The 13675-nt window shown below is 44.8% G+C and overlaps 1 protein-coding gene across 2 annotated transcripts in view; it reads right to left on the bottom strand.

Moving 5' to 3' along the window:
* Window positions 1–13675, bottom strand: part of ACAD8 (acyl-CoA dehydrogenase family member 8) — a 26178-nt gene continuing 12503 nt past the window's right edge. For both annotated transcript variants that reach the window (XM_081122928.1, XM_081122929.1), the window contains 5 exons: window positions 4636–4771; window positions 4459–4556; window positions 3962–4114; window positions 3208–3310; window positions 1–838 (listed from right to left, as the gene is read on the bottom strand). In XM_081122928.1, the coding sequence (XP_080979054.1) occupies window positions 786–838; window positions 3208–3310; window positions 3962–4114; window positions 4459–4556; window positions 4636–4771 (543 nt within the window). In that variant the 3' untranslated portion in view covers window positions 1–785. The remainder of the gene's footprint in view (window positions 839–3207; window positions 3311–3961; window positions 4115–4458; window positions 4557–4635; window positions 4772–13675) is intronic.

Raw genomic sequence — 13675 nt, forward strand, 5'->3', positions numbered from 1 at the left:
TGGTTCAGAAAAGGGGTAGGTTTTATTTATCAATCGAAACATTTAAAAAGAGGCGCAGCTTCAAAAAGGAAAACAGAAACGCAGATAGAAAAATATACTCAAAGCACTTATTAGAAAGGGTTATAGAAACTTTGAATACCATTCCCAGGCCACGTGCTTCTTAAAAAAGAAAAACAACAAATATTCAAAGTTCCAACCACCACAGGCCTTGATATTCAGGTAGGGCGGCGTCGAGACACACCCTGAATCACAGCTTAGGAGCCAAGTTCTCCTACTATTCATCTCGTCAGCATGTCCTCAGAGGCGCTATGAAGGAAGTGTGTCCCAGACACCTTCTGAGTCTTTAGCTGAGGTGCAGAGAACAGAAAAAGACAGGCCACTTTTCTCCATTTTTCCTTCCCCACCCTGTACTTTATAAATAGAAAAGCCCTCTACAAAGTACCCAATTCCCCAGAGGAGGACCCGGTGAATCAGCAAAATGCAGGCAGATCAGCACGATGTGGATCCAGAGAGTACTACGGTCTGGTGATGCGTCTTCACCAGTCACCTACTGATTTAGGAAACAAGGTAGTGTCCTCGCAACGCCCTAACCAAGGCAGCTCCTCCAGCCTCTGGAGACTGCTCCAGCCGACTGCTGCCACTGCTGCCGACACCGAGAGTCCTCCTGCAGGAGCCCAGTCCTTCCGCCTCACCACGACTCGTCTGTGACAGACCTGCCCACCGGAGCCAGTCAACACTAATCCAAGGGCACATTCAACCTGGCGCCGGAGCAGCAGCTCCAGGTGCTACTCCTGAAGCAGGCTTCTCGAGATCAGCATCCGCATCACTTCATTGCTGCCTGGAGGAGGGAGTAAGAACGAAGGAGTTAGCAGCAGCAAAGCCTGTCGGAGAACTCGGCAAAGCTCTGACCAGGGTGCCCGAGCCGAGCTCTGGGTCGGCATGATGTAAACTACAATTGCTGCTTTTATCCCTGCAGGGGACCAATTACCACAGACTTCTCTCCAAAGTACAGAAAAAGGTCAGGAAGTGAGGAATAAATTTACTTTTAAAAATCCTCTCCAGCCCTGGCCAGTGTGGCTCAGTTGGTTGGAGCATCATCTCATAGGCCAGGAAGCGGTGCATCCAATTTCGGGTCAGGGCACATACCTAGGCTGCAGGTTCAATCCCTGGATGGGAGGCAACCATTCTCTCACACTGATGTTTCCCTCCCTCCCTCCCTCCCTCCCTCCCTCCCTCCCTCCCTCCCTCCCTCCCTCCCTCCCTCCCTCCCTCCCTCTCCCCCCTCCCTCCCTCTCCCCCCCTCCCTTCCTCTCTCTCTAAAATCAATTAATATTAAAAACAACGTCTTAAAAAACCCTAAAAACAAAAAGCCTCTCCGTCCTGGTGGTGTGGTTCAGTCGGCTGGGCACTGAAAGGTGGCCAGCTGGACTCCAGGTGAGTGCACAGGCCTGAGTTTTGGATTCCGTCCCCGGCAGGGGGCGTGCAGGCGGCAGCCGATAGCTGTGACACTCTCACATAGATGCTTCTCTCCCTCTTCCTTCCTCTCTCTCTAGAAGTCAATTAAGCTACTCTTTAAATAAGTAAATAAACCTCTCCTGAAGGTAAAAATGCTTACATTAGGTAAAAGAAGAAGAAAAAGAAAAGGTATATATAGTACAATTCTGTTTTTAAAAAATGTACCTATACAAGCATAGAAAAAGACCAAAAGATGTATTTTTGGACTTAAATATGAGAGGAGTCCAAGTTATTAATTCTAGATGTGGAGACATGTGATTTTTTTTTAACTTACCCTGTATTTTATAAATTTTCAACAATACACAAAATTTCTCTGGTAATCAGAACACTCAATTTTAAAAGAACAAACATTTTCCCTGAGGGGCAATGGCTTGCGTCATTTCTACAATGGCCTTTAATGCAGAGAAGTATGAATGTCTGAGGGATGACTAATCACACATCTCAAATAAAATTAAATCTAAAATTTCAGATTTATCCAGTAACAAAGCCCATGATAAAACAAAATGATGAAGATCAATGTGGCCTGATATAAACGTACCTGGCTTTTCCCATTTACTCAACAGGGCTACAAGGCAGAGTTACAATGAAGGTAGTTTCCTACATGCACAATGCTGGGGGGAAAAGTAACCGTGGGAGTAGAGGATTGAGACTACAGCAGAAGAGTAAGACCGATTTAATTTGAGCACTAGCAGTTGAGCTCATAAACACACTTTAGGGGTGACGTGTGCAGCTGACAGCAGACTAACCTTTAGGAGCCTGTGATTTCAACGCAACACAGGGCAGTGGGTCTCAGAGTGTGGTTCTCACACAAGCAGCAGCAGCCTCACTTGAAAACTTGTTACAGATGTAAATTCTCTGGCCACCCAAGACCCCCGGAGACAGAAGCTCTGGGGGTGGGACCCAGCAATCTGTTTTCACAAGCCCTCCAGGTGATTCTCCTGTGTGCTCATGTCTGAGAAGGCTCCTTTGAAAGTGCAGGAAAGCCAATGCTCAGAGGCTTCTCTGCCCCATTAAAGCAGCTCCATACTATTTCCTGAGAACCGCTTAGACAGGCCTTTGCCCATCTACTCTTCCTACAGTGTAACAACCCCGGACACCTACACTAGCTGGAACAACAGTGATGAAATTTCAAGACATGCATTGGTGTGGAGAGAGAAGGCCATGCTCTGAGCATGACTCTAATAGCTTAACATTTCCTAGTCCAAATGTGTGATTACCAAGAAAATACCCATATACTAATGACTTACAGTTCTGAAAAATGCAGTAGCAATATTGATAGAGATAATCTTTTAGGCTGTCTGGCTGATAACCAATTTGTAAAGGCAGTGGTGATCAAATCGGCTCACATTTGCCCTATAACTTACTGTACAGAAGTTTGGGGATTCCTGAGGACCACTTACTTACTTTCCAACAGTAAAGAGTAGTCACTGCTAGAGTTTTCAGAGTGTTTTCTCATATATTATCTCAGTCTAAACTGTCTCTAAAATTTACAAAGAAAAAGATGAGACGTGAAGTGGCTCCCAGGCTAGTGTTCTCTGAATGGCACCACAGGTCTTCCAGACCAGGGTTAGGAGGAGGCAGGGAGGAAGATGCCTCAACAGACAGAGCCCAGGGGAACCCTGAGACCCAGTAACAAGGCTAGTGATCCTGTCCCCACTCCGGAAGGGAGAGAGCACCTCTGGAAATGTTTACCTTCCAGGATCTGGTGGACCCTGCAGTCCCGCACATACTGCTGAACAGCATAGTCCTTCAGGTAGCCGTAGCCTCCATGCATCTGCAAGGCCTGGTTGCAGATCTGCAGGGAGACAGGGGTCAGTCATCTTTAATCTCAGGAAGACTGGAACTAGCGGCTTCTCTCCCCACCAGCCTCCAATCTGGCAGCCTGCTGTGAACTAGTATGAGAAAGAGCAACCTACAAATAACCAGCCAAGCGAAAAAGGGGCTGGCTCCACGGGCTCCGGTCAGAGGCAACAGGAGAAGTCCACCTGCGGAACTTACCAGTTCCCAGCGGACAGGCAGAGCTCTGGACACCCCTGTCTTTCTGGCTCCCAGGGAGCAGCTACCTGCAACCACCACTGCTGGGATTCTATGATGCTAAGGTGCCATCTCGTGGCAACGCAGCCTCAATGTGGAAATGGTTTTGCCCCTGACACTGTAAACACGCACACCTGAGCACAAGGAACTGGGCTGCTCTGAACCTTCTTCCAAAGGTAGGTCTCATCTAGAACACAACCAAATGACAGTGACGGAGTAAAGTGTGTAATGGCTTGGAACAGGTAAAAAGCCAGCTGTGAGAGCTCCTTTGCAGGCCCTCAGGAGTTAATGTACATCCTTAAGCCCCAGGGGATCCCTGCAGCATCCCAGGGGTTGACTGAAGGCACAACACACCTAGGCCTAGCAGCTGCTCCCGGTTCACAAAGGAGAGCCAGAGCACGTCACCACTTACAGCAAAACATTCGTCTGTAGCAAAGAGCTTGGCCATGGAGCACAGGGCCACTGTATCAGCCCGCTCTGCCTGCAGAGCCACTGCTGCACTGCGGATCATCAGCCGGGAGGCCACCAGCCTTGTCGCCATATCAGCCAGTTTGAACTGCAGATACTACAGCAAGAGGGGACAAGAGAACCAGACAAGACAGACAGGCTTAGGGAGGTTCCTGATCTGGGCCCTCTGTAAGACACCTCCAGTGAGGTCCCTCTCCTAAGATTCACGCAGCTTCAAAGCCTCCTGCCTCTTCTATAGCGAAAATGTGCTCCCTGTAAGTTCTTAGCCCACTTCACTTGCCCTGCACTAATATTATTACCTCTGGAAAAAATTGCTTCCAGACAGAGAGCACACGTTCTGGTTAAGATGGGGGCGGAATTCCACACTGGCCCAGAGAATGTGGCCACAGACGAGGCCCATGCAAGAACTGGGAAGCAAAGGCAGGGAATCTGGACAGTTACCTGGTTACTGGCCAGAGGCTTTCCAAACTGCTTCCGGACATTGAGGTGGTCTCGGGCGAGGATGACTGAGGCATGAGCAGCCCCTAGAGAGCAAGAGGCTGGAAGGGAACAGGGCCAACATGTCTGCTGAGCCAGGATGGTGCTGCCTGCCGGCCCCCCAGCCCTTCGGGTACTCACCAACATTGATCCTTCCTCCGTTCAGTCCTTTCATGGCAATGAGGAAGCCCTGCCCCTCGTTCCCAATTCTGTTGGCCGCAGGGACAGCACAGTCTTCGAAGATCAAGGCTCGCGTTGGCTGTGAGTTCCACCCCACCTGGCAAAAGTCAGGGACTGTACAGCTGCCCCCCTGCTCAGGGAGTGCACCCTGTGCATGAGCCTGTGAAGCACAGGTCCCCTCATCCTGCAATTAGACCCCTGAGAACTAAAATGAGGAAGAATAAAAGTTCAGATTTAAATATCCGACAGATTTTTTTTAGCTAAACATTTTTTTAACACATTAAAGCATCTGTTTTCTAATGTCCACTCTACTGGATTAATCTACTCACAAACATTTCTCAGCTTCCTTTAGAATTGCGGCAGGACTGTCACCATTTCTGGTGCCTCTATGTGCACATTGTTTTATAAAAAACATAGATAATGTAAGAATTATTTGGACTGTTATTTATTAACAGTCTTTATGTAAAGACAATATTAGAATTGTTAACAATGGCTACATTTCTCCTCTTATAAGCTCAGTGTCCTCCAGGGCATATAAACAGACTCACTGTGTCAGCGACACCTAGTGAAGCGCTTGGCTGCAAAGCCAGGGAGGTGGGGGACCCAGCTCGCAAGAGCCAGTTACACACATCTTTCCCTACCTTGGCCTTCAGTGACATTACATCGGTGTCTTGAAATCTGCCATGGTGGGAGTACTTAAACCACAGAAACTGGCAAACTATGAGGGTTTTTGGGTTTTGTTTTTCCCAGATAGCTGATTTGCCAGGACATCCTTGAGTATGTCAGTCACAAGCCCAGAGAAATTTTGAACACCTAAGATGTAGTCCATGTCATGTAACTAACTAACCAGCTGTGTTTCTTCATCTTTTGCCAAATCAACCTGGCTTTTCTGTGGCCTCGGTTTCCCTGACATAAGGGAGCTGCATTAGAAAGCTGGCAGAGCCACTTTCTCCAAACACAACCTCACTCAGATGTTTCATATAAACAGATAAAAGCTCTCAGTACTTGACCCTTCACCTCCTCTTGCAGGTACTTTCCAGGGCTTCAAAGAACTCTGAGGCCTGGTGATGCAGGTTTTAAAGCGGCCTATATAACATCTCCCAGTCTCCTTCAGCTCTGAGCACATGGCTGCCTTCACATCACCATCATTGCCTCATATGAAAACATTCAATGGCTCCCTTCTTGCAGGGAAGATAAACTATTCCTCAGCCCTGTAACCCGATCCTTCTTCCTCTGTCTTCTCTTCTATGGGTCTCCTGGAGCACTCTCTGCCCGTCAAGCTGGTTACACACTGTGCCACTGGGTTTTCAGAGCCACACTGTGGTTATTCTGCTCCCTTTACCAGGAATATGGCCTATCCCCAACCTCCACCAGCCAGTTTGAAGGAAGCCTCCGAAGGTTTCCCCGTCACTTGAGCCAGCAGCGATCTTGCTCTCTTTCAGGTTCCTGCAGTCTTACCACAAGTCTGAAACCTTCCAATACTGGCCTGAATTACTAGAACACACAAACACCTGAAGCAAGAATGGAACAGAAAGTTCTGACCTGAACAATATCTAATTGTGAAAGAACAAAATACAAACAGTGGCCACCTCATAATGTCTGCCCTCTCACCCCTTCCTGTGAAAACACCTTTGTCCCTATGCAGACAGAATTCCTCACCTAATCCCAGCAGATTAGGCTGGGGAGCTGCAGCCAGTGAGAACAGATGGCCCCTCTCCCTTGTGAAGGCCCTACACCCCTGGACCACTATCACTAGAGCCCATTTTTCTATCAGTCTTGTCTTCTGTCCCTTCATACTTTCTGCCAAGAGGTCTCACTTCCACCCCTCCCGGGAGAAAACTCACTCTTCTATACAGTTACATCCATGTTGAGGCGGGTCCCCGTTACTTTCCCAATCAATGCACAGCTGGTGGTGTAAAGCTCTCAGCTATACAACTGTTAAATACGCCAAGTCAAAGCACATGCTTGCAGAAAGGAGGGCCACAGACAAAGGCCGGCTGCTCAGGTTACTGGAACAGCCAAACTGACCATGCGAAGCAGTGGGCGACTCCCCACTGTGGCCTAGCAGGCCCTCCCTACCTCTCCAACTTGATCCCACACCATCTTCTTCTTTGCTCAGTGCCTTTGGGCCATCCCAACCATCTCCAAATAGGCTAATCTTACTCCCACCTCAAGTCCTCGGTACCTACTGCTGTCTCTGCCCAAATTCTTCTCCCAACTGGCTCCTCCTAACCCTTCAGACTACGTCTTAAATGTGGCCTCAGAGTGGGTCCCCATCTGAAGGAGCTCTCCTCTCTCAATGTCCCACCATCCTGTTCTAGTTCCTTCCTAACGCTGAGCTCTGTCTGCTGTCTGTCCCTGTTACTAAAATGCAAACCCCATGAGGACAGAGCGAGCCTGCCTGTCCGCTGCTCTGTCCCTATTGCTCAGAAGCCTAGAAGAGTGCCTGGCCCACGGGGACCTCACCAGCTATTGCATGGATGAAGAAATGTGCTTGCAAATTTCTTTTACGTTAAAAGATATATAAAGCAAAATTAATAATTAAAAAGAGAAAACAAACAAAAAAAGAAATGAAAAAACGTATATATGCTTAAAAGTGAGAGGGGGGGAAAAACAGAAAATGAAGAGAAGATACACTTTGTTTTTAAGAAACTTATTTGAAATTTTTCTCCAGGAACTAAACTTGTTAGCTTGGGCATTGTGTTACTGTGCCAAATATACACCTAATATACTAAGGTGTATATTACCTTGTGTGTTGAAACAATCATCACATCAAACACCTGAACCAGTATAACTGGATCCTGTAAAATCATGTGTCAGAGTACATAAGTCAGTCTCTTTTATAATCTAAAACAGACATTCCTAAGATCAAGAAATCCTATAGCTAGACATCAGAATTACAACTAAACTACAGAAGAATGATCCTTGAGAACCACCTAATATCTAGCTGAACAAAAGTCCTACAACAAGGGAATTTAAAAAGAAGCCACATCAAGACTGGTAGGAGGGGCAGAGACGCAGGATGGGCTGGTCCCACACTACTGTGTGGCAGGTAAGAATTGGGAAGGATAGGGGAAGATGGAGGCACTGTGACAAGAAGCAGAGTGCCCTTACTCAGAGCCATGCACTTGACTTACTGCTAAAATACTGCATAATGAGCTTGGAAAATCCAGAGAAATATACCTGAGTGGACATTATTTCGAGTACGGAGCACTGAAGAAACATCATAGAGTCTGATAAGTCGGGGGGGGGGGGGTGTTGAAAGGGGGAGTCCTTCCTGAAGCCTGTGCTGGGCTCCAAGGCCCTTGGGCTACATGCTGCAAAGCTCCTTCCCTTTGAGAGTGTGGACTGGCATCCAAAAGCTAGGATCTCAAACTGGGAGTCCAGTAGAAGGGAAGGAGAGCCCGTGCAAGAGGGCAGAGGGACCCAGGGGAACAGTGTGCCTGTGAGGAGGGGACCATGACTTCTCAGTGAAACAAAGCTTCTAATGGGGCGAGGACAGGAGTCTTTCACCCCAGGTGCTGACCATAGGAAAGGCTGTCCCACAGTGTGTGGCTCCAAAATAGAAAGGGACTGGAGGGCTGCACTTAGCAGCCACATACAGGGACCCTCTGCTTTCCTGTAAGGCACTGTGTAGAACCCCAGAAAGCATTTGACCTGTGTGGCGCGGGGAAGGGGAAGAGAGCCCTCCTGCCACCAGAGAGGGTCTGGAGCAGCCAGCAGGGCAGATGGGGACTCTAGCCACCAGAGGTGCTGGTGTGGCAAATCTGGGATTTTTGCTCCACTCTGAGGGGTGCCGGGATAGCGCACAAGGAGCTGCCCCAGCTTTGCCGAGATCAGCTGTGCAGGGGAGCTGCTTGGGGCTGACTTTGTGACCCCTCCTGCTTGGTGCTGAGGCGCAGGGGCAATGGGACCTCGGAGGGTGGGTTCTCTGCCTGTGTGTTGCTTTGTGCGTTTTTGACTGCTGAATGGGCATCCATCTTCCTGGCTTGTACTGGGGAGAGAGACCAGCGAAAGCCGGGATTTGCATAGTGGAGAGTTTGAAATATGCGCCCTGTGTGATTAGCCAACCAGATCTGGGAAAGGAGGGGTCGAGCATGCCTACCTCTTCCTCAGGCTGGGAGAACCACCCCCAACAGGAAAGGGGCTGGTTCAGCACACTGAAGCCCCAGATATGCCCCACAGGGCACAGTCCTAGGATGGAAGGGAGCTCAGCTGACAGGATGAAGCTGTATAGGAAACTAGAATTGGAGGATAGGGTAGAGACTGAGGAGCTGGCTGTTGAGCAGAGACTGACTTCCCCACAGTGAGTGTCTGACACCAAAACCTCTAAGTAAGGGGAGCAATATCCCGAGCTACATTAGCCAGCCTGCACCCTAAAGACTCCTCAGAAGACTCTGGAGTAAGACCAGGCAACCACAAGGGGGAGGCAAAATAGCCAACAAGAGGAGGTGGTCCACAGAGCGCCTCAGATCAACTATCTACCTAAGGACACCAGAGCTAGACAGCTCCTAACATTGGCTGACACACAAGTACCTCCCAGGAGGATGGAAATCAGCATACAAACAGTGAGCCTCAGACAACAGAAGCTGCCCAGAAGAAACTTACCTGACTTTTTTTCCAGAAAAAAGGGAGGAAAGAGAGAAATTTTTAAAAAATTTTAACTTTTTAATTTTTTTAAAAATTTGTTTTGCTTTGTTTTTTGTTCTGTTATCAAGATTTCCTGGATATTCTCTGCTTTTTGCTGGGGTAGTATCATTATAACCAAAAGTTTACTGCTTTTCTCTATTGTTTCCCCCAAATCTTTTACTGGACTCCCACTCTGCCTCGGCTTTATCTCTCTCTCTTCTTGTTCCATTGGCATAACTTTTTTTCTTTCTTTTCTTTTTCTCCCCTTTTATTCTCCGTCTTCCTGTCTTTTTGTTTGTGTTTGTTTGTCTCTTTATTTTATTTTTATTTTTTCAACTATTTTCCTATTCCTACGCTCTACCCTTAATTTTTTGCTCACCCTTCTTTCAGAATCTTTTCTCTGCCCCTTTTACCTCCAAATAGCTTCTCTATTTTTTACTTTTTATTTTATTATTTAAAAAAAAAATTTGTTACTATTAGTAATAATATCCTTTTCTCTATTTTTCCCCCCCTCTTTCCTTTTTTTTTTTTTTTTGCTTTAGCATTTGTGTTCTCACTTCACTCTCCCAATTCCACTTTCCCTTGGGTTATTTTCATCGTGACTGTCAAGATATTTTGTAAGATACCCCTTGTTTCCTGGGAGTTTGGTTGTGTATTGTCGTGCCTGGCCAGCACCCGTTACAACAGCTCACACAACGTGGTTGGAGCTGAGCCACACAGTTAGCCAGCCTGAGAGGAGAGTCCTCCCAAGAACAGGTCAAAGACAATCTAGATGCAATCACAACAGGACAGCCCAAAGAACCAACAAAAGGGACATCCACAAAAGGGACATGCCTAGGGCAAATAGCTCAAAAGTATAAGGAAAACACACCTCTGGATCCCACTGGACATACACTACAAAATCCCACCCCACAAGACTAGGAGACAGAGAATATATCTAATATACACATACAAACACTAAGAGTCACTAAAATGGGGAGACAAAGAAACAACTCACAAACTAAAGAAAAGGAAAAATTGCCAGAAAAAGACCTTGATGAGACGGAGTTCAGTAAGTTATCAGAAGGAGAGTTCAGAGTAACGGTTATAAAGATACTCAAGGAAATTAATGAGAACCACAAGACACTTAATGGGAAGGACGAGGAACTTACTGAAAGCATGAAAAAAAGAGCTAAATATGATAAATAAGAACCAGGCAGAAATGAAGAATACTATATCTGATATCAAGAATACACTGGAAGGAATTAAAAGCAGGCTCAATGAAGCAAAGGATACAATAAGTAACTCAGAAGATAAAGTAGAAAAAAACAATCATAGCAGCAAAAAGAAAAAAAAACACTTAAAAAGCATCAGGTCAGATTAAGGGAACTTTGGGACAACATGAAGCAAAACAACATTCACATCATAGGGGTACCAGTGGGGGAGGAAAGAGAGCAAGGGATGGAGAACCTGGTGGAGGAAATAATGACAGAAAACTTCCCTAAGACGGTGAGGGAGAAAGCCACATAAGTTCAGGAAGCAAAGAGAGTTCAAAACAAGAGGGACCCAAAGAGACCCACTCCAAGACACATCATAATTAAAATGGCAACTCTTAAGGACAAAGAGAGAATATTAAGGGCTGCAAGAAAGAGACAAGCAGTGACCTACAAGGGAGCCCCAATAAGGCTGGCAGCAGATTTCTCAACAGAAACACTTCAGGTCAGAAGGGAGTGGCATGAAGTTCTCAAAGTAATGAATAGCAAGAAACTGCAACCAAGACTGCTTTATCCAGCAAGGCTATCATTTAAAATTGAAGGTGAAATAAAGAGCTTCCCAGACAAAAGAAGGCTAAAAAAGTTCAGTACCACCAAACCAGCATTGCAAGAAATGCTAAAAGGACTGCTCTAAGAAAAAGGACTAGTGAGAGAAAGGTACATCGGCATAAAGAGAAAAAATGGCATTAAATAAGTATTTATCAATAGTAACCTTAAATGTAAATGAAATAAATGCTCCAATCAAAAGACATAAGGCAAGTGAATGGATAAGAACATAGGACCCAAATATATGCTGTCTACAAGAGATCCACCTGAGAGCTAAAGATTCACACAGGCCAAAAGTGAAGGGATGGAAAAAAATATTCCATACAAATGGAAATGTAAAAAAAGCTGTAGTAGTAATATTTATTTCTGAAAAAACAGATTTCAAAATAAAGACCATAACAAGAGACAACGAAGGTCACTATATAATACTAAAGGGATCAATCCAACAAGAGGAAATAACCCTTATAATATACATGCACCCAATATAGGAGCACCTTAATACATAAAAAATGTCTTGGACTTTAAGGGGGAGTTCGACAGCAACACAATCATAACAGGGGACTTTAACACCCCACTATCAGCATTGTACAGATCATCAAGACAAAAAAATCAACAGGGAAACAGATGCCTTAAATGACACACTAGCTCTGATGGATTTAATTGACATTTACAGAACATTTCATCCCAAAGCAGCAGAATACACATTCTTTTCAAGTGCACATGGAATATTCTCAAAAACAGACCAGTTGTTAGGGCACATGGCAAGTCTCTACAAATCAAGAAGACTGAAATCATATCAAGCATCTTCTCGGATCACAATGCCATGAAACTAGAAATCAACCACTATAAGAAAACCTCAAAAATATTCAAACACGTGGAGGCTAAAAAGCATGTTACTAAACAATGACAGGAAGAGATGAAGGAAGAAATCAAACGCTTCCTGGAAAAAAAATGAAAATGAACAGACAACAACCTAAAATCTATAGGACACAACTAAAGCAGTCCTGAGAGGAAAGTTCATAGCAGTACAGGCATACCTCAAGAAACAAGAAAAAGCTCTATTAAACCATCTAACACAACAACTAGAAGAACTAGAAGGAGAATAGCAAGAAAAGCCCCAAGGAAGTAGAAGGAAGGAAATAATAAGATCAGAGCAGAAATAAATGACATACAGACTAAAAAAACAATACCAAAAAAAATCAATGAAGCCAAGAGCTGATTCTTTGAAAAGATAAATAAGACTGATGAACCTTTGCCAGACTCACCAAGAAACAAAGAGTGAGGCCCCAAATAAATAAAATCAGAAATGAAAGAGGCGCTATACCAACCGACCCAACAGAAATACAAAGGATCATAAGAAAATACTATCAGCAACTATATGCCAACAAACTGGACAACATGGGTGAAATGGACAAGTTCCTAGAAGCACACAATCTTCCAAAGCTGAATCAGGAAGAGTCAGAAAGCCTGAATAGGCCAATAAGAACCAATGAAATTGAAGCATTAATCAAAAAACTCCCAGCAAACAAAAGTCCTGGATGAGATGGATTTATAGGCAAGTTTTACAGAACATTCAAAGAAGAATTAACACCTATTCTCCTCAAACTATTTGAGAAAATTTCCAAACTCTTTTTATGAGGCCAACATCATCCTAACCCCAAAACTAGAAAAAGACACTACAAAGAAAGAAAATTACAGGCCAATGTCCCTGATGAACACAGATGCTGAAAACCTCACTAAAATACTAGCAAACCAGATCCAGCAATACATTAAAACAATCATACACCATGACCAAGTGGGATTTATTCTGGGGATGCAAGGCTCGTACAATATTTGTAAACCAATAAATGTGATACATCACATAAACAAAATAAAAGACAAAAATCATATTATCATATCAATTGATGCAGAAAAAACATTTGACAAAATCCAGCACCCATTTTTTATAAAAACTCCCAGCAAAGTGGAAATAGAGGAAACATAACTCAATATAAGGCCATATATGACAAACTCATAGCCAACATCATACTCAATGGACAAAAACTAAAACCATTTTGCTTAAAAACAGGAATAAGACAGGGATGTCTACTTTCACCACTCTTACTCAACATAGTACTGGAAGTCCTTGCCACATCCATCAGACAGGAAGAAAACATAAAAGGTATCCACATTGGAAAGGGGGAAGTAAAACTGTCATTATTTGCAGATGACATGATATTGTACATAGAAAACCCTAAAGACTCCACCAAAGTACTACTAGATTTGATAAATGAATTCGGCAAGGTAACTGGGTATAAAATTAACATCCAGAAATCCATGGCCTGGATCCTAGGTCGATGCTCAACCGCTGAGCCATGCCTGGATGGGCCAATGGCATTTTTATACACCAACAATGAACTCTCAGAAGGAGAAACTGAAAAAAACAATACCATTTACCACTGCAACTAAAAAAATAAGATTTAGTATAAACTTAACCAAGGATGTAAAAGACCTGTACTTGGAAAACTACAGGACGCTGAAAAAAGAAATAGAGGAAGATATAAACAAGATGAAGAATATACCATGCTCATGAA

Source organism: Miniopterus schreibersii (assembly GCF_964146895.1).
Source record: "Miniopterus schreibersii genome assembly, chromosome: 20".
Classification (NCBI taxonomy): domain Eukaryota; kingdom Metazoa; phylum Chordata; class Mammalia; order Chiroptera; family Miniopteridae; genus Miniopterus; species Miniopterus schreibersii.